Raw genomic sequence first — 19,508 nt, 5'->3', positions numbered from 1 at the left:
ACTAGTACTTTTGACAGGAGAAATGCTTTTGAGGACTATCATAAGTGTTTGCAACTTATTTTTCCTACAATTAAAGAAAAGGATCTCAGCTTTTCAACTCCAAGTGATATTGCAGTGTGGCAGCCTAATATTATATAGGTTTGATCTGGGAGCAATCACAACACTATGTATTTCGCAAGTGAGCCAGAAACACGCCTCTCTGCCTTAGATGCCAAACATATTGTCTCTGCATAAGGAAACAGTACTATATATAGCTTGCTGCTGCTCCTGACTCCCAAGAAAATTCAGGGTCCACACACACAGAAGCCAGGATCCAGCTTGGTACATGTAATGACTATCTTCTTCCAACAGCAGATCCTGAGGAGATTGTTTACACTCACCCACAGACCCCCACAAGCCCTCAATATCTGCTCTGGAGGGGTAGAGAACACTTTCAAAGCAAGGATTCAAGTGGCACAGAGGTTTGGGTGCAGGTGGGGGACACAGAGAGTTGCACTCAGCAGTAGGAAGGAAAATTGCCATCATTTGGATTCACAGACAGGCTACATCTGTCAGCACAAGCACAAATTCTGTCCAAAACCATCTCTAGCTCTACCCAACAGTAGAAACATATATGCCTACTGTGTATCACAAGGTCTATCAACAGTATGAGAAGAAACATTGGATTATGAATCATCCCTCATGCTGTATCCTGACAGCCACTACATCAAAGTAGCCCCTCATAAGGCATACTGTACTACTATAACCATATCTCAAGGTGGGTAAAAGTGCAATGTCCACTAATTTTATTGAACTCCATCTCCCAACAACCCTAGCCAACCCTAGCCAACATAGCCAATGATGAGTCCAACATCATTACAGTCCAACATCATCTGGAGGGCTTCATGGTACCTAGCCCTGTCCCAACCACACAAATAAGAAAAGCTCAACTGAACAATCCACTTCCAAATATATTTATCTAGGGCTATGGCATAAAAGCAATAACAATGCATCACTATTGCCGGACTCTCTGTGGAAGAATATATATAGGGCTGTAAAGCCTAGTAGAATGAAATCCTAGCAATTTGTTGGCTGTATTGTGTTTGCAATGTATTAGCTATACTGTACAGCTGCCATAATACAGTCAGCATTTGAAACCTCCCAGTTTCAAAAGAGAGTGTGCCATAAAGTTGTGGGTGAGAGTGGGAAAACTGGATCTAAATCCTTCCCTCTGAGGGTGAATGGATTACATTCAGAATTCTTTGGGTCCTGAGTAAAAAAACAAAGAAGCATAGCTTGTTCATGCTAACAAGAGTAAGTGGGGTGAGGAGAGGGAAAAGAGGGAAATAGACTCGGTCTCATGTGGACACAATTTTGAATAATTAAGAGTGACTCCATATCAAGAAATGGACAAAGCCAGGGTGCACATAGAGAAAATGAATGACAAGAAATCATATAGGGTTAAATGGCAATGGCCTAGGAATTTAGGCACTTCACAGTTAACTTAATGCTGTAATCATTTAAAGGAAAGAACAGAGCCTGACCCCAGACAATAGGGCAACTGGCTCTAGTTTAATGCATGAGGGCCTGCATTATATTCTTAAGTTAACAAGGTTTTATTAAAAGTTGTTCACAGGGCCCAGTGAAGCAGAACCCTTTAATTTACCTTCATTCTCACACCAGAAGAATATTTTCTGTTAACTGTCAAACTGAAAAGATAGATGAAGGAAGGAATTATTTCAGAGATTCATTGACACCATTTAAAAAATGAAGCCACAGATAGGTAGATCTGCACCATTGCAAGCAAAGGCCAAGAGTTTTTTTAAAAAAAAGAACTGGCCCACATTAGCCACTCTAATTGTAAATATTACATCTTGTACAGATTAAGTCCGAAAGCACTTGTTTCCTAAAGATATGATAGCTGTTGCTTCACTGTCACCAAGCACTTTTGGGGATCAGGGTCCTTCCAAAGATCTTCTTGGAAAATGTGAAAGCTATTTTGTTCTATATGCAACTCAGGGAGCGTGTTTGTTCCTTCAGGTGTGATATGATGCTGCAAGATCTACATTAAGAGCTTTCCATCCCTCACATGGATAGCACCATCTGTGCACAGAACTATGATTTCTGCAGCTGACATATGTGCTGTTGAAGGAATAGCACAGACCTACTTGTGTCTCCCATGGAGCTCTGAGGAGCTCTACCCCATTTAAAAAGAACACCATCATTCTGAGGTGAGAACAAATTTGGAGTAACTGCCCAGTAGTGGCCAGCTAACTGCTGTGCACTTATCAAATATCTCCAAATGGCATGATATCCAATCATATATTATCCTATTAAAAATGGTGCAATAATTGTCTATTATGTATCATACTGTATAGAAAGGGTTTCTCTTCCAGTTAAGGGCCTCTGTAAACCCATTTCTCCTTTATCCTGAGTACATCACAACCTTCTTCTTTATACCAGACTTTAATGATATGAAATAAGACTCAAAAGTGGCATATGAATCCACAGACCAAAATCTCAGGACAAATATAAAAGCGTGAGATTACTAAGAGAAAGAAGAGGGGTCATTTATGCACCAGGTGCCTCCCCCTAACACACCCCATATTGGGGCTGTCGTTTAACCTCGCCAAGAGTCAAATTAGTAGAGAACATTCAGAATTTAAGCAATTAAAATTACTCAACAAATGCCTTCAAATATATGTTCAAGAACGTATACTGTACGTAGAAAGTCAAGCAGCTGTTAAAAAATAAGACGCATATTTTGGAAGAACGCAACACTCAGAAGTTAAGGATACCACGGGATTTGGATAGTTCTGCCTGCAACTGAAGTGAAGATAATTGATGATGATAATTATACTTAATTCCTAAGTCACTCAAAAAGAGGATGAAGATTGAAGTAAGACTCACACCTGTGATGGGGAGCCATGGGAAAAAGCAACTTGTTCTCTTCTCCAAGCATCTTCCCTCCCCCTTCCTTATTACAGATTAAATTGTTATTGCACACAAACTGGTTCTTCACATCTCTGCTATTAAAAAAAATGTAGTTTGGAAGGCCGGTTTTCATTGTAACAAAGCAGGGGGGGAGTTCATCCCTAAAGAAAGAAAAAATTACTCCCACACACAAGTCACCTGTCAGCTGTGATCTTACATAAGACATTTTCTTCCACCCATTTTAGACCAAAACCAACTTGTTTCCCCTTATTTCAAACCTGAGGAGAGGAACAAAAAGAAATAAATACAAACAGTGTGTGAGAGAGAGAGGGAGAGAGAGAAGGGGAAGAAGCTTATTTTTTAAATGAAGGGATTTTACACGCTAACAACGTGGACAAACAGCACTGACTGCCTCAGTCTTTAGCCAAGAAGGCAAGCAAACAGGCTAAAATTGCAGTTCCTTGCTTACAAATTGGGATCCTTTTGACACAAATTGGACACTAAAAGTAAGGTTTTTAAAAAAATTTAGGAAAGGAATGAAAGGGGAGGAAGATAAGAGTTACTGCTACTAAGAAGCGAAGAGGCCAGCTTTCCTTTTTATGGTGGGCTTTCCTTCTCTGTGGGAGACTCATCCATACACACCTCACCAAGGCTGCATCCACATTGCAGCAATAACCCGGTTTGATGCTGCTTGAGCTGCCATGGCTTATTATTATGTTTATTTATATCCTACCTTCCTCCCAGTACAGAGACTCAAGGCCAGGGGTAGGCAACCTGCGGCCCATGGGCCGGATGTGGCCCGGCGAGGCCTTGGGACCGGCCCCAGCCCAGTCCTGCCACCAATTGCCGCCGGGGCCTTTGGCCTCTCACGCGCATGGGCAAGGGGGGGCAATTGTCTATAGATGCCTCAGAAACATGCATTTTTATTAAAAAAAATTTTTTAAATCAGCATTTTTTTGCGTGTCCTCCACTTTTTTAAAAAAAAGTGTCCACCATTTGAAAATTTTGTCCTACATTTGTCCCGGTTTATTTATTTATTCAAATTTTTTTAAAAAATTATTTAATTATTTATTTTTTGGCTTCGGCCCCCCAGTTGTCTGAGGGACAGCAACCCGGCCCCCGGATCAAAACGGTTGCCTACCCCTGCTCAAGGCGGCTTACAAGTCTAGAACGGTCCAGTTTAAAACACTATGAAACATGTAAAATACCAGTTTAAAAACAGTTAAACAATTAACCACCATAATAATAAAATTTTATTTCTATTCCGTGTCTCTGATAGGATTGAAGCGACTTACAATAAAAATCAAATTCATACAATATAAAAATCAGTCCCACTATCATCCCCTCCCTCCCCAAAACAAAAACGTGATAATCAAACAATAATAAAGTATAATTTAAACCACTATGACATTACACTGTTGAACATTAAAAACATGACATTGGAGAAGAAGAGCATGGAGCCATGGCAAGCCCAAGGGGCATCAAACCGGGTTACTGCTGCAATGTGGATGCAGCCCATGTCTCCAGAGGGAGAGAGAGAGAGTGGGTTCCTCAGGAAGGCAGAAACCTTCATGGTGTGTAGCCTCCTTGGAAAGCCCAAAAGGTGGTTGGTCAGTTGGTTGGCTTTTCCTCCCTCAGCAGTTGCAAACTATTATAACTATAAAATTCACTCTCCATGGAAGAAACCAGAAGGAGACGCTGCCATAGCCCTTCTTTGGCTCCCTCTAAAACAGGTGCTTAAAAAACCAGAGAGAAACTAGAGAGAGAGAGAGGGAGAGAGAAGGTGCTTGAAAGCACTCCATCCTCCCATAAGGGAGAACAGAAGAGAAATCTGGCTGGAAGAGAAGAGGAAGGAAGGAAAGCTGGCCAAGCTCTGGCAACAGGTGACCAAGTTGGCGCCCAAGAAAAGGAGCCTCAGGAAGGAGGAGAGCCAAGGCCCCTCCAGGGCCACCCCAGGATCTCCCCTCTAGGGAGGACCAGGCCAGGAATGGAGGACAGCCCGGGAGAAAAAGGGAGGACGTTTAGCAAAAATAAATGTTTTGGAAATGGTCAATGCCTGCTTCTGGGTGAGGCTCCAAGTGGAGGACCCTCCGGGGCCAAGGAAAAAGCCCCAAACCAGACAGACATCTGCAAGAGAGGCAGCCCTCCGTATCCACAGTTTCTATTACTGTTGTTGTTATTCATCCACGGAGTCAAGCATTCTGGGCTTCACAACATTCTTTTAAAAATACACTAATTCCAAAAGAAAAACCCCTTGGTTCGGGCAGGGATGGAGCCCGCGGGGGGGGGGGTTCTTGGTGTCCATTAGAAAAATGAATGGTGTGTGCTGCTGCGCCACCGCACTGAAGCCCCATTATAATGGTGGCACTTAGTCTGGACCCCCCCCCCCCCTTCCTAAAATCCTAGCTACTTGGTATCCAAGGGACCCCTTTTACCCCACCTTTGCGCTTGGTGGGGCTTCAGCATCCCCTGGTTTTATTTCCTTTGAAAGGGGGAAGAAACCCTCCAAGCCCCCCCCTTCCCCCGGTCAGCCCTGGCTTCTTCGTCCGGCCCAGAATGGAGGACCTTCGGGAGAAGGGCTCCAAGTGGAGAGAGAGAGAGACCCCGGGAGTACCTTGTAGACATTCTCGGTGATGCGATGCACCTCCTCGGAGCGCGACATGGCGACGCCGGGCAGCACCATCGACCGAGAAGGCAGGCAGGAAGGGAGAGCTCGGCTGGGGCTTCTGCAACCAGGGGCCCGGAGGAGGAGGAGGAGGGCGAGGAGACTGCGAGGCAGGCGGAGGAGAGGCGCTTTTATACCGCTCCCTCCCTCCCGGTATCAGCCCCGCCAGCCCTGCCTCCCGCCCCCGGCTCCGCCTGAAGAGCAGGAAGGGAGGGAAAGAGGAGGAGGAGGAGGAGGAGAAGGGAGGCAGGAAAGGAGGGAGGCGCCCCTTGGGAGGCTGCGTCCGCACTGGAGGGAGTCACCCGGTTTGGCACCGCTTCCACTGCCCTCCTTCCCCATGCGGAGGAGTCCGGGGAGTGTGGAATTCTTCCTGGGCAGAAGGAGGCTGGGATGGAGCGGAGGGGGGCATGTCCTGGGGAGAGGAGGGCTTCGGGACCCCTCCCTATAGACTTCCCTTCCCAGAGTCCCACAGCATGGAGCCGGGCCAGTTTCAAACCCGGCGCCTGGGGGGAGTCCAGCTGGCTTTGGGCCCGTTTGGGACTCCTTCCTCCTGCCGGCAGAAGGGTGGAGCGGGCGGGACTCTCCCGGACAGGAGGCTGAGATGGAGGAGGGAGAGCCCGGCCCCTGCTTCGTGGCAAAAAAGAAACCCACGCAGCAGGGAGGCAGAGACCCCGAGGGAGCAGCGCCGCCCACGGAGGCTCGCGGGGGAGAGGGAGAGGGAAGGAGCCTCCCCCGCCGTCGCCCCCGCTCCAGAGGGGGATGGAGGGCCTCCAAGGGGGAAGGGGGACTCCCCACCCAAGAACAGCCACACACTCTCCTGGTGGATAAGAGGTTGGGGGGCTCTCTTCCACAAGAGTCTCTTCCTGAGGTTGTTTCACCAGCATCTCTGGCTGGCATCTTCAGAGAAGGCTGCCATGGAAGAGAGTGGGGGATACATGCTGTGGCCTGGAGGGATGGAGATATATAGATAGATATATTCACACCCCATTCTCTTCCAGGCCAGCAGTCTCTGAGGAACTCTTCTAGAGCATGGCCACACAGCCCAAAACCACAAAAAACTACGGATGCCGGCCATGAAAGCCTTCAACTTCACTCCTGGAAATGGCCATTCCTGCTTCTTCAGGTCCAAAACACACTGCAGAAATAACCCACTTTGAGAGGGCTTTAACTGCCCTGGCTCAAGGCAAGGGAATCCTGGGAACTGTGGCTTTGTGAGACATTTGGCCTTCTCTGTCAGAGGGCTCTGGTGCCACAGTAAACTACAGCTCCCAGGACTCCCTAGCACTGAGCCAGGACAGTGAAAGCAATCTCAAACGGGAATATTTCTGCAGTGTGTTTTGGACCTAATTAGTCCTGCTCAAAAATGGAGGACCTTTTGGAATTCCTCCTGGACAGGAGGTTGAAATGGAGGACGGGTCTTGGAAAAGGAGGAAAAGTCTGGTCACTGTGACTGATGCTGCTCAGCCTGGTTGGGCTGATCTGTGGTAAATTTATGCCATTAATTACTGAGCGGATAACCTACAAAGCAGAGGCCCCACTGAAGTACAAGGGGTCCAAAGTTCATCTTCCAGGCAGAGCCACCTACACTACTTCTTCCCATCAGACAAGTTACTCGGGCACCGTAGGACTGTTAGATAGAGTTTATTATGATCAGCTGATCAAACATAAAATGTGACTGTTGTTGTTGTTGTTGTTGAGTTCCTTCAAGTCATTTCCAGCTTATGGCAACCCTAAGGCTAACCTATCATGGGTGTTTCTTGGCACGTTTCTTCAAAGGGGGTTTGCCATGGCCTTCCCCAGAGGCTGAGAGACTGTGACTTCCCCATGGTCACCCAGTGGGTTTACATGGCTCAGCAAGGATTTTAACCCAAAGCTCCAGAGACATATTCCAGTACTCAAACCAACTGGATGGGCAAAATGTAGACTTCCATATGTTGATGGGTACAACTGCCAGCCTTCCTTGCCACTGGCTAGGGCCAGTGGGAGTCTACCAAGGGCTTCAGTCTGGCCCACTATTAGATTAGACCAATGATTCCCAAACTTTGGACCTCCAGGTGTTTTGTACTTCAACTCCAAGAGGTCATAGCTTGACAATGACTAACAGGAATGCTGGGAGCTAAAGTTCAAAACATCTGGAGGACCAGTGTTTAGTAACCACTAGATTAGACAAACTGCAGGAACATTCCTCCCTTAGCACACAATCCCCCCCCTCAGGAAAAAAATCTGGAAACAAGGGTTCAATTCCCAGCTCAGCCATGAATCCACTGGGTAATCTTGGACAAGTCACACACTCTCAGCCTCGGAGGATGGCAACGGCAAACCTTCTCTGAACAAATCATGTCAAGAAAACCCTATGATAGGCTTGCCTTAGGGTCACCAGGAGTTGGAAATGGCTTGAAAGCACACAGCAGCAACAACAATAACTGATTCTTCATCTGTACAGAGAGTTTCTTCCTCCCTCTGACTAATTCATAATTTCCCACATGATCTGAGTAAGAGTAAGAAGGCATGACTCTAGAAGGCAATACCTTCTGTTATAAATTAACCACATACTCACAGGGACTGCAATTAAAGTTGGTTGCCTCTGGCAAAAGACAAGAGGTCCCACTCTCCCAAAGCATGTCCTGAAGCTGATGGGACTGGATGCTGGCTCTTACTTACACCCTGGCCATAAGATCTTCCACTACACCAGAAAACAGCAAGCAGGTGTGACGTATCAGTCTTCCAACAGCGTTCTGCCATTTCTTGCCCTTCGGGATCAGCTCCCTCTACCTCTGTCATGTGCAGGCGTTCGCTCAAATATCCAAAACTTCAGTATAAAACAGGAAGCTTTAATACAAAGCCAAAGCAGTTCACTGTATGGTGGTGTTCAATAACATCCAAAATCCACAAAACATCAATACCTTTTCTGTGAAAGATGCCAGGCACAGATGCTGGCGAAATGTCAGGAATAAACTCTTCCAGAACATGGCCACATAGCCTGAAAACCCCACAAGAAACTATCAATACCTTTATTGGATCAAACAAAATGCAAAAAAAGATCCATATTACAAGTGAAAGCCTTCAGGTTTTGAAATATTTGCATACACATAGTGAGGTGTCTTGGAGATGAGACCAATTCTAAACACAGAATTCATTTATGGATCATATAAACAAATCCTGAAAGTAATTTTATGCACACTTTTAATAATTTAATAAGCAGAGGTGTCCACTATCTCAGCCACCCATGAAAAATGTGTTGGTTTTGGAGTATTTCGGAATTCCAGATAAGGGAGACTCAAACCTCTATTATGAAATTTTAAAAATGGAATAAGAATGCTAATGAAAGTCAGATATATTTACTGATAATAATTAAGAAAAAAGGGGGGACTAATTGGAACAATGCAAAAAAAAAAAAAACCCTATAGAACCTAAGTCTCAAAACAGGATTGAAAATAAATCAGTAAACCAGATAGGATGGGCCCTTGCTATCTGTTGGGGGGTTTGGTTCCAGAACCACCACCCCCATGGGTACCAAATTCCATGCAAGTTCCATTATATACAATTGGGTAGTAAAATGGGGTTCCTACATTAAATGGCAACATTAAAGTTTGCTTTTATATAATTTAAAAGAAAACATTTTCAAGCAGTGGAGGGTTGTATCCACGGATGTAGAATCCGTGGATACAGAGGACCAACTATATCCAGATAAGGTCTTGGGCCTATCTACTGCTTAATAGCCCTGGGATGGAACGAAACTCTAGGCCTCATTTTGCCACTCTCTGGCTTCAGATATGCTGATGACTGTATTGAATCTATTAGCTGAAGTCCCATCCTCCACTTCTTTTTAGTCAGTGCTTTTAATTCACATACTCACCCTGTACTCTCCCCAAACTCTTTCCTCTTTCAAACCTTCTACTTCTCCTTAGAATTCTTTCTCTCACACAAAATACTCTCCACAGAATTTTCTATGGCAGCTCTCTGAGATCAAAGACTATTGTGTTTGAAATAAGCTGTAGGTGAATGGAATCACAGAATCGTAGAGTTGGAAGAGACCACAAGAGCCATCCAGTTCAATCCCCTGCCATGCAGGAACTCACAGTCAAAGCACCCCAGACAGATGGCCATCTAGCCTCTCATTAAAAACCTCCAAAGAAGAATACTCCATCACTCTCCAAGAGAGTGTGTTCCACTGTCAAACAGCTCTTACTGTCAGGAGGTTCCTCCTAAAGTTCAGGTAGAATCTCTTTTCCTATAGCATGCATTCATTGCTCCTGTCCTACTAGATTACCACACTATACTCTTATGGTACTGCTATTCCACTTTTCCTGCTCTGGCTGCCTCCTGTTGCATTCTTGGACTTGCAGTTTAGGTAGAGGCATTTAGAATTCTTAGCCAGAGAGCTCTTAGGCCTCACTGAACTACAAAAAACAGAATGCAACAGGAGGCAGCCAAAGCAGTAAAAGTGGAATAGCAACACCATAAGAGTGTAGTGTGGTAATTATTTAGTCTCTGGAGCAGCAAAAAATAAGTTTATTCCATCTTCAACATGAGATCCCTTCAGATATTTAAACAGGGCTATCATATCACCTGTTAAACTTCTCTTTCCTAGGCTAAATATGCCCAGCTCCCTAAGTTGCTCTTCACAAGGCATGGTTTCTTGACCATTCACCATTCTGGTCACCCTCCTCTCTGGACACACTCCAGCTTGTAAATATTCTTCTTGAACTGTGGTGCCCAGAACTGGGTGGAGTATTCCAGATGAGACCTAACCAAAGCAGAATAGAGTGGCACTATTACTTCCCAATTCTAGACACTATACTGTACTTCTATTGATGAAGCCTAGAATTGCATTGTCTTTTTTAGCTGCTGCATCACACTGTTGACTCATATTCAACTTGTGTTATACTAGGACTCCTAGATCCTTTTCACATGTAATGTTGTCAAATCAGGTGCCCCATCCTATATCTGTCCATTTCATTTTTCACCCAAAGTGTTGTACAGTACCTTACATTTCTCCCTGTTGAAATTCATTTTGTTAGTTTTACCCCAGCTTTCTAATCTATTGAGGTCATTTTGCATTTTGATCCTCTGCTCTGTTAGCTACTGCTCCTAATTTGGTGTCATCTGCAAATTTGATAAGCATGCTCTCTATTCCTTCATCGAAGTCATTGAGAAAGATGTTGAATAGCACTGGGCCCAGGACAGAACCCTGTGGGACCCCACTGGTCACTTCTCTCCAGGATGAAGAGGAGCCATTGCTGAGCATCCTTTGGGTTTGGCTGGTCAACCAGTTACAAATCCACCAAACAGTTGCATGGTCTAGTCCACATTTTACCAGCTTCGAGAAAATCATGGGGGATGTTGTCAAAGGCTTTACTGAAATCAAGATATGCTACATCTACAGCATTTCCTCCATCTAACAAACTGGTAATTTTATTTTTAAAAAAGATTTCAGATTTGAGAAACCCATGTTGGCTTTTTGCGATTAAGGCATTCCTTTCTAAATGCTAACAGAGAATATATAGTAAAATCAAAGTTTACTTTTTGGAATTTTTGTGTGTGTAAATATTTTCAAACTACAGTTAATTGAATCCGTAGATGTTGAATTTGTGGATATGAAAGTAGACAATATGTTAATTTTACAGAGAAATACATGGCTAAGTGAACTGAAATCAATACTTCCATTTGGTATTTAGGTACACAATCTTGTTAACAGCTGCTTTCCAGTTGTCAAACCTGCAAGTCATTATGTTTGATTGTCAGTTATTGCTACAGTGGGCCCTTCTTATTTGCTGCAGTTTAGTTCCAGCCCCCCCCCCCCCCGTGAATACCAAAATTTGTGGGTGTTTAAGTCCCATTAAATATAATGGCATAGTAAAATGGTGTCACATAACATGGCAAAATCAAAGTTTGCTATTTGGAATTTATACATGTTTTGAATATTTTTTTAAGCCATAGATGCTTGAATCCGTGGAATACATGGATATGGAGAATTAACTGTATTTTAAAAGCCTGACAATACTGCTTAGGAGATTCAAGTAATCCCTCTGCTACGGTGTGGTGTTTTTTTTAAAAGTCCAGTTTAGGATTGCATTTGTTTTGTCAAACAAAGATATTTTAATCTGATACGTCTATTTTATCTGCTTTACCTGTCTCCTGAAAATGCATGGTGTTTTATATAATATCTCATTGCTCTGAGCATGTCTCAGAATTGTCTGACATAAAACTGCAGAGAAATAAACAGGCTCAATGAATTTATCAAATTATTTTAAAGCTATTTATGCTATTGACCGGCAAAACCACCTGAGTATTCCTTGCCTAAATAAACCCTATGAAATTCATGGAACCACCTAAGTTGACAGGCAACTTGACAGCACCCACACACACAGGCTAGTGACTTAGCACCAGATTTGATGGAATCACAGATTTCTTCCCAAGTTTACAGGAACAGACAACCTAACTCAGAAAGTGGATTATGAAGATGAGCTGGCTTCCCTGCCACTTTATCATGGGTTAAATAATTGCCCCTCAATGCAATCTTCTCAAAATTGCAGGTTACTTTTGCACATTCATACACCTCACTAACACCACCTCTGTTCCCTGAGGAGACACCAATGTAGATGTTACTTCCTCTGCTTCCTTAATAATTATTTGATGAGCTGTGAAACTGTTGACATTTAAAACAAAATTATCAGAGAAAGAGTTCTTGATGAAATGAACAAGAGAGGTCGGTCATACACTCAAGCAGGAGATGAAGTCTTTGTAGAAACACAAAGCTGTTTTGGAAATTCACATTTTCAAACACACAAAGGAAATGTCAGATGATCAATCAGTTATATGAGTGGCTTTGTGGGTTGGATTTCCTTACATGCAGTTTTTATTTCTTTTATTTCTTTTTAAATCTCAGTTGCTTTGTATACCACTTCTTTTAGCAGACAATTTGTCCATTGATGAGGAACAGTTTCATCTGAATGTTGTTGTTATGTGCCTCCAAGTCATTTTTGATTTACGGCAGCCCTAAGGTGAATCTATCATAGGCTGAGAGAGTGTGACTTGCCCAAGGCCACCCAGGCCTTTTTATGTTCAATCGGGGATTTGAACCCTGGTTTCCAGAGTCATAGTCCATTGCTCAAACCATTACATCACATTGGCTCCTTTCATCTGATAGAAACATATAATTTTACCACATATTGTTTAGATGTTTTTAAAGATCCTGCTTTGTCACATTTGCTGTTAGTTTATTCAACACACTCTGTGATAGGTTCACCTTCGGGTTGCCTGGTAATGACATGAAGGCTTTTGTGGGAGCTGAAGTGATCATTACTTTGATGGAAGGAGATTTTCTTTTGTACCACAAGTTGCAGCATTCAAAATTATCTTTCTTAATAATTGAAAAGAAATCGTTTTTAGGCATTTTTGTGAAATGGGAAAGAAAAGTTGCTTTATAAATTCAAAATGTAATTGCACCTAACTACATTTTAGGGTTTCTGGAAATTCATTAGGTGATCTTGAGCAAGTCACATGCTCTCAGCCTCAGGGGAAGGCAATGACAAAAATTCCTCTGAACAAATCTTCCCAAGAAAACCTCAATATAGGGTCCCTTTAGGGTTGCCAAATTAGTAACAACTTCAAGGCAAACAACACACACACAACTTTAACAAATTAGCAGTCCTTTTTAAAATGCTGCTGTAGCATTTTAGCAGTAATTTTTTAAATTCTGTATGATATGATAGCTTAGTAGTTAAGATGCCAATTCTAAGGACTGTAAGGTCAGAGGGTTGGCAGTTCAAGGCCCAGGTGCCGCATGATGGGGTGAGCTCCTTTCACTTGTCTGCCAACCTAACAGTTTGAAAGTATGCAAATGCAAGTAGATAAATAGGTACCACTTTGGTGAGAAGGTAACAGCATTCAGTGCAAGCATGTGGCCACATGACCACCCTGGCTCTTTGGTTTAATAATGGAGATGAGCACCATTGCCTACAGTTGGTTATGACTAAACATTCATTTCAAGGGAAAACCTTTACCTTTACGTTTATGATGGTTTAGTATGGGGGGGTTCTCTGTTTTGTTTTTTTTCCTTTTGCCTACCAGCCCCAAAGTCTACCAGCTGCCTCTCATAAAGGCAGTGTCAATCTATTTTATCAAAATATTAAAAGTGAGTGCATTTTTGTTGATAGAGTGATGGACTTAGACCTGTATTCTGATTTCTTCTTAGACAGTAAGCTCTGTGAAGTCATGAAGCTCACTCTTGTCTATCACACAGAGTTGTTTTGAGGCTACAATATTCATTTATTGTAACCCATTGTTGGAGAGAGTCTGGGATAAAAATGTGATAACATTTTTTCTTTTAGTCCATTTTCAAGTCATCAATCAACAACAGAATCCTAATTACAGGTGGGAAGAGATGAGGCAACCAGAGGACAGATAATGTAAAGTGGGGAAAACTGTTAAAACTAGGAGTTAACAGAGGCCTAGTTCTCACAAAGAGCAGATGAAATGATAAACTTGTGTCTAGACTGTACCATATCAGATTACAGGGTGGATTCACAGAGATGAATGTTGTTGCTGTGTGCCTTCAAGTTGTTTGGTGAACCTATCACAGGGTTTTCATGGCAGGTTTCTTCAGGTTTGCCATGGCCATCCTCTGAGGCTGAGAGAGTATAACTCACCCAAGGTCAGCCAGAGTTTCCATGGCTGAGCAGGGATATTCTTACATAAATAAACATTAAAACTAAAATGATAAAGTCTACATATGTTAAAAATAAATAATATAACAGTTCTTTAGCCTGGTCTTATTGTCTAACCCTGCTAGCTATTTCAGCATTGTTCTTTTTGTATGGAGCAACATTCAGCCCTGTAAAACTCCCTATATTTGGAAAATCTTTCCCCTCCTTTAAACACTATTTCAAAGTCTATGACAGCTAACAAGTAAAGACAGCAATATTTGGATGTGTTCAGGTGAGACTTTTATTGTACAACCATACTGCCTCTTTTGCAAACTTTTATGAAGGGGGCATGTCCTCTTCTGTTTTACACTCTCCTGTATTTCCCCACTACTTGTTTTATCTTTTTTCTTGCCACAGAAACTACTTTAAGAAGGAAAAGACAGAACAGCTGCACTGTGTCTTTTGATTGGCAGTACAAGGAGCCCTCCATCTGGAAATACCCTTTATCATTCTGAGATATTGAAGGCTGATTAAATACATCCTTAGGAACATAAGTATGGCCTGGCTGCATCAGACCAAAGATCTGTATAGATTAGGCTTGCCATCTGGCCAATATTTTACAGGTTGGCGGCTTTCTCACGGCATGGGGTAGTTACACAGTGAACTAGCCAAGCTAGGTTGCCATAGCACTGCTATAGTGTTGTTAGACCTAGTCTGAGATCCTCCTTACTGATTATCTTGAGTCATTGTTTCGGGTTTTAATGTTGATAGAGAGTGACCCTGGTGAAGGATCGGGAGACAACAGCAGTGATAACATAGCTAATGCGTGTTAGTAATGCATGTGAAGAGGGAAGGAATGGTGAACATACTTGCTAGAACCTCTCACCAAGAGAATCCATTGATGAGACAATTCAAATTAAAACAAGAGAGGTAGGGGATAGGGCAGAAACAAAGTGTTTAAAAGACAGAGCAGAGGGCAATTACAAAAAGGGATGTGGCTAATGGTACAATGGGACTCAACCAAAACTGGAGTCAAGCAGCAGACATGCTCAAAAACAAAAGGCATGTCTGAAACTGTACTAAGTGTATTTTAGGAACATGGAATGTGAGAAACATGAGTCCAGGGAAGCTAGACATATTAAAAGGAAAAATGAAACATAGAAACACAGCAATACTTAGGGTGAGTGAGCTAAAATGGAGATGAATGGGACATTTTGAGTTGGATAATTAAACAAGGTCCCACTCAGGAAATGAAAATCTAAGAAGAAATTGGGTGGCATTAATAGTGAAGAGAGATGTAGCAAAATCAATCAAAGGATATAATGCAAAGTCATATTGAATCAAGTCAATGAAACTTCAGGGAAAACCAATCAATATCACCATAATCCAAGTCTATGTGCCAACCGCAGAGACACAGGAAGAAGAAATTGAGATATTCTGTGATGGAGTCCAGCAAGAAATTGACAACACACCAAAACATGATTTCCTGTAAATCACAGGCAATTTGAATGCAAAAGTAGGAAGCAATGAAGAATCAAACATTGTAGGGAAATTTGGCTTAGGATCAAGAAATGGAGCAGGAGAGTGACTGATAAGAGTTTGGTGAAGCCAACAATCTATTCATTGCAAATATCTTCTTCATACAATCAGAAAGGAGACTGTAGACATGGACATCCTTGGATGGCCAATACAAAAATCAGATAGACTACATAACTGTGAACAAAAGATGGAGAAACTCTATTTTTGTGGCAAAAATGAGACCAGATGCAGACTGTGGCACAGACCATGAACTGCTAATATCAAAAATTAGAAAAAAGCTAAAGAAGAACACTAAATCAACCATCACATCAAAATTCGACCTAACAAACATCCCAGCAAGATTTTAAGATGATGTGAAAAATAAATGTGCACTATTAAGCCTAATTGACCAGGCACCAATGAACGATGGAAAGAAGCAGGGACCCAAGGAGGAAGGCAGAAAGATGCTATCTGTAGCCCAAAAGAAGAGAAGAATTGCTAGATGACAGATGAAATGCTTCAAGCAATAAAGGGCAGAAGAGAAACAAAAGAAAAGGAGACAAAGGCCCAGTCCAGATGGGCCTAAAGTGTGCCCTTGTCACGTGCTAGGGGTTGGCCGAGGGTGCACCACCCATGTGTGCCTCACCCCTAGCACGTCAAAATGGTGGTGCCCTGTACACATGGGCACCGCCATTTTGACGTGACGGATGCTTAGCGTCTGCACATCATGTCCCCCATTGTGATGTTGAGAGTGCGCCAATGGCAACATCACAATGGCAGCGCAGAAAGAACCCGCTTTTAGCGGGTTCTTTTTGCTGCGCGAAGGAGCCACACAGTTTGGCCGCTTCGGCTTTCTCACGCAGCAAAACAAGGCGCCAGCAGACCGCCCTTTTTGGGAGTTCTGTACCCCACCTAAGCTAGAAGAGAGATAGAACCATGAATGCAACTGTTCAGTGATTAGTGTGCAAGGATAACGAGAATTAATATAATAATCATTGCAGAAAAATAGAAACTGACAACAAAAAAGAACAAAAGACCTCTGCCATAAAAGCTGTGAAATCAAAGGGAAATTTAAACCAAGGATGGAGATGCTCTATAATCAGCAAAGAAACATCATACATGACCAAGATAACATTAAAAGTTGATGGAAACAATACACATATAAAAGAGATAAAAAGGTGAACGTAACGTGGAAGGAAGAATCATATGAAGATGAACCCCAAATTCTTGAAAGTGAAATGAAAGCTGCACTCAGAGCAATTGGGAGGAAAAATGACCAGGACCAGATGACATACCAAGAGAATTGCAGCAATCCACAGAGACAGAAGCCTAAAATGCATAGGCTGAATAAAGTGGCTTCCAGCCATTTTGGGCCGTGGTGTTTAGATGATGCATGCCCCCAAAGCAGCTGGAAGCTGCGCTGGGGCCTCACTTATGCTGCAAGAGCCAGACCTTTTTTTTTTTAATTTTTATTGATTAAAAACACCATACATTGAAATTCCAACAATTCCAAATATTTCTATTACATCTTATTTTCTGTTGTCCCAGCCAATTACAATCACATATATCACATATTCTCTTATTAACGTAATTCACCATAACACATCATTCTATTTGTTTATGTTATCATCCTTCTAGATTTCTTTTTCTCTCATGTATAGTAATTGTCATCATATTATTGCTTTCTATTTAAATGCCAGTATTTTTTCAAAAAGTCTTCTACAATCTTCCAATCATCCACCTCTTCTTTTTTGTTTTTTAATATCAATGTCAACTCATCCATATTCTTTAAGTTCAAAACTTTTTGTAACCATTCCTCTATGTCCGGTATTATCTTATTCTTCTAATTTTTTGCTAGTAGTATTCTAGCAGCTGTTATAAGGTAGAGGTAAAAAAAAAAGCCAGACCTTTTAGGAGTGGATTAAATCCGCTCCTGTCAGTGGCTTGGGACTGTAGTAGCAGCCAACTTTAGAAGTGGGCCGTGTGGCCACTGCAGTCCCAGCATGATCAGGGCAGGAGTGACCAGAGGCCATTCCTTCCAAGCCATGTGCTTCAGCCCAGAATCAACTTTTCTTGTAAATAAAAGCTGCCAGCAAATATGGAAATCAAAACAATGGCCCACAGATTGGAAACAATAAATATACACCACTATCCCACAAAAATGGAGACACAAAAGATTGCAGTAACTACAGGACCATTGCTCAAAATTTTACAGCAAAGACTCCTACCATAAATGGAGCAAGAAAGTCTAGAGATGCAAACTGGGTTCAGGAAAGGAAGCAACGCACATTGCAAACATATGATGGATAATGGAGCACAACAGAGAATTCTAGAGGAAAGCTGGCATGTGCTTTATAGACTGTAGCAAAACCTTTGACTGTGTAGATCACAAAAAGTAATGGATTGCTTTTAAAGAATTGGGTGTGCCACTACATTTGATTATGCTGATGAGTAATTTATACTTGGGACCAGAGCAGTGGTATCACTAGAGTTGGCATCACCAGTGTGGTAACTCATGGTGTCATCTCCACATTGATCTCCTTCTATCCTACACCATACTGAATCCTTAGTAATGTTTTTGTACTGATGTTACTCACAAATCCTAGAGTTCTGTGAATACTATGGATGGCTAAAAAGACAATCAAATGGGCCCTAGAACAAATCACACCTAAACTCTCCCTAGAAGCCAAGATGATTAAATTGAGGCTATTATACTTGAACTACATTATAAGAAGGCATGACTCATTAAAATAGAACATAATGCTTGGAAAGGTAGAAGGCAGTAGAAAGGCAGAAAGATTTCATACCAGATGGATTGACTTAATTAAGGAGACCACAGTCCTGAGTTTATAGGACCTGAACATATCTCTTGAGAACAGGGAGTCTTGGAAGTGTCTTGTTCACAGGGTTGCCATCAGTCAAGGTTGATGTGAAGGCAATTAACTATTAAGAGAGAAAGAAATCAGTCAAGAGTCAATATTAATAGAAAATTTCTAAAAACCTGTCCAAGAATGAAGATATAACTACATCACATGTCAATTTTAAGAACTTTATCACCTAACAAGAGGTCACCTATTTTCAGGGTAGCTATTGTAGTGATGAGGATGTACTGTAGTTACATTAAATGGAGGGAAAGAAATATCACATGATTCATGTGTGGGTTCATGCACTGCCTTATGCTGCTGCCTCAAGGTCTGTTGGGAGTTTTAAGGTGATAATAAGAGGGACAGGAGGACAGTGTTTTTGTTCCATGCTTGTAGCATTAAAGCATTTTTCAAGTACCTAAAAGTAATCACAGGAATTTTGTATCACCTTTTACTTAATGTAACGTACTTAGCTAAGTAGAGGCAGAGAAACCTTGTTAGTGAATAGCAAAGAAGCAGGACACTTGTCAGGACACTGCCAAGTGTTCATTGGTGCACAATATGCATTGGGCACTTTACCTGCTCTCCTATTAGTAACATAACAGCACCCCTCTACTGGATACAGATGGTATGAAAATGACCAATTCTAATGTAGAATGGACTTTCATAAAGGATTCCAATCAACTATTATACTATTTTGAAGAATTTGAAATTTTTTTTGTTTGTTTGTTTTTTAAATTCACCTATAATAGTAACTATTTTCATGCATTGGAACTGTAATTGTAACCAATTAATATTAAAGAAGTAACCTTTAAAGCTATGACTGTGAAGAGAGACAGTGTTTACTCTGCACCCAAATAATCCAGCTGCAATTCAGCTGAATGAGTTAGAACCTACAAA

The 19,508-nt window shown here is 42.1% G+C and overlaps 1 protein-coding gene across 9 annotated transcripts in view; it reads right to left on the bottom strand.

The window, feature by feature from the left end:
* Nucleotides 1–5,672, bottom strand: part of BAIAP2 (BAR/IMD domain containing adaptor protein 2) — a 182,841-nt gene extending 177,169 nt beyond the window's left edge. For all 9 annotated transcript variants that reach the window (XR_006102222.1, XR_006102223.1, XM_042452483.1 and 6 more), the window contains exon 1: nt 5,528–5,672. Coding sequence is in view for 7 of the 9 variants with exons in the window: in XM_042452483.1 (XP_042308417.1) it covers nt 5,528–5,596 (69 nt within the window). In the remaining 2 variants the exon portion in view is untranslated. The remainder of the gene's footprint in view (nt 1–5,527) is intronic.
* Between the last annotated feature and the right edge of the window lie 13,836 nt (nt 5,673–19,508).

The sequence above is a fragment of the Sceloporus undulatus genome, chromosome 2 (genome assembly GCF_019175285.1).
Source record: "Sceloporus undulatus isolate JIND9_A2432 ecotype Alabama chromosome 2, SceUnd_v1.1, whole genome shotgun sequence".
In the NCBI taxonomy this organism is placed as follows: Eukaryota; Metazoa; Chordata; class Lepidosauria; order Squamata; family Phrynosomatidae; genus Sceloporus; species Sceloporus undulatus.
Note: the sequence above shows the minus strand (reverse complement) of the source record. Positions and strands in the feature narration are given on the sequence as shown.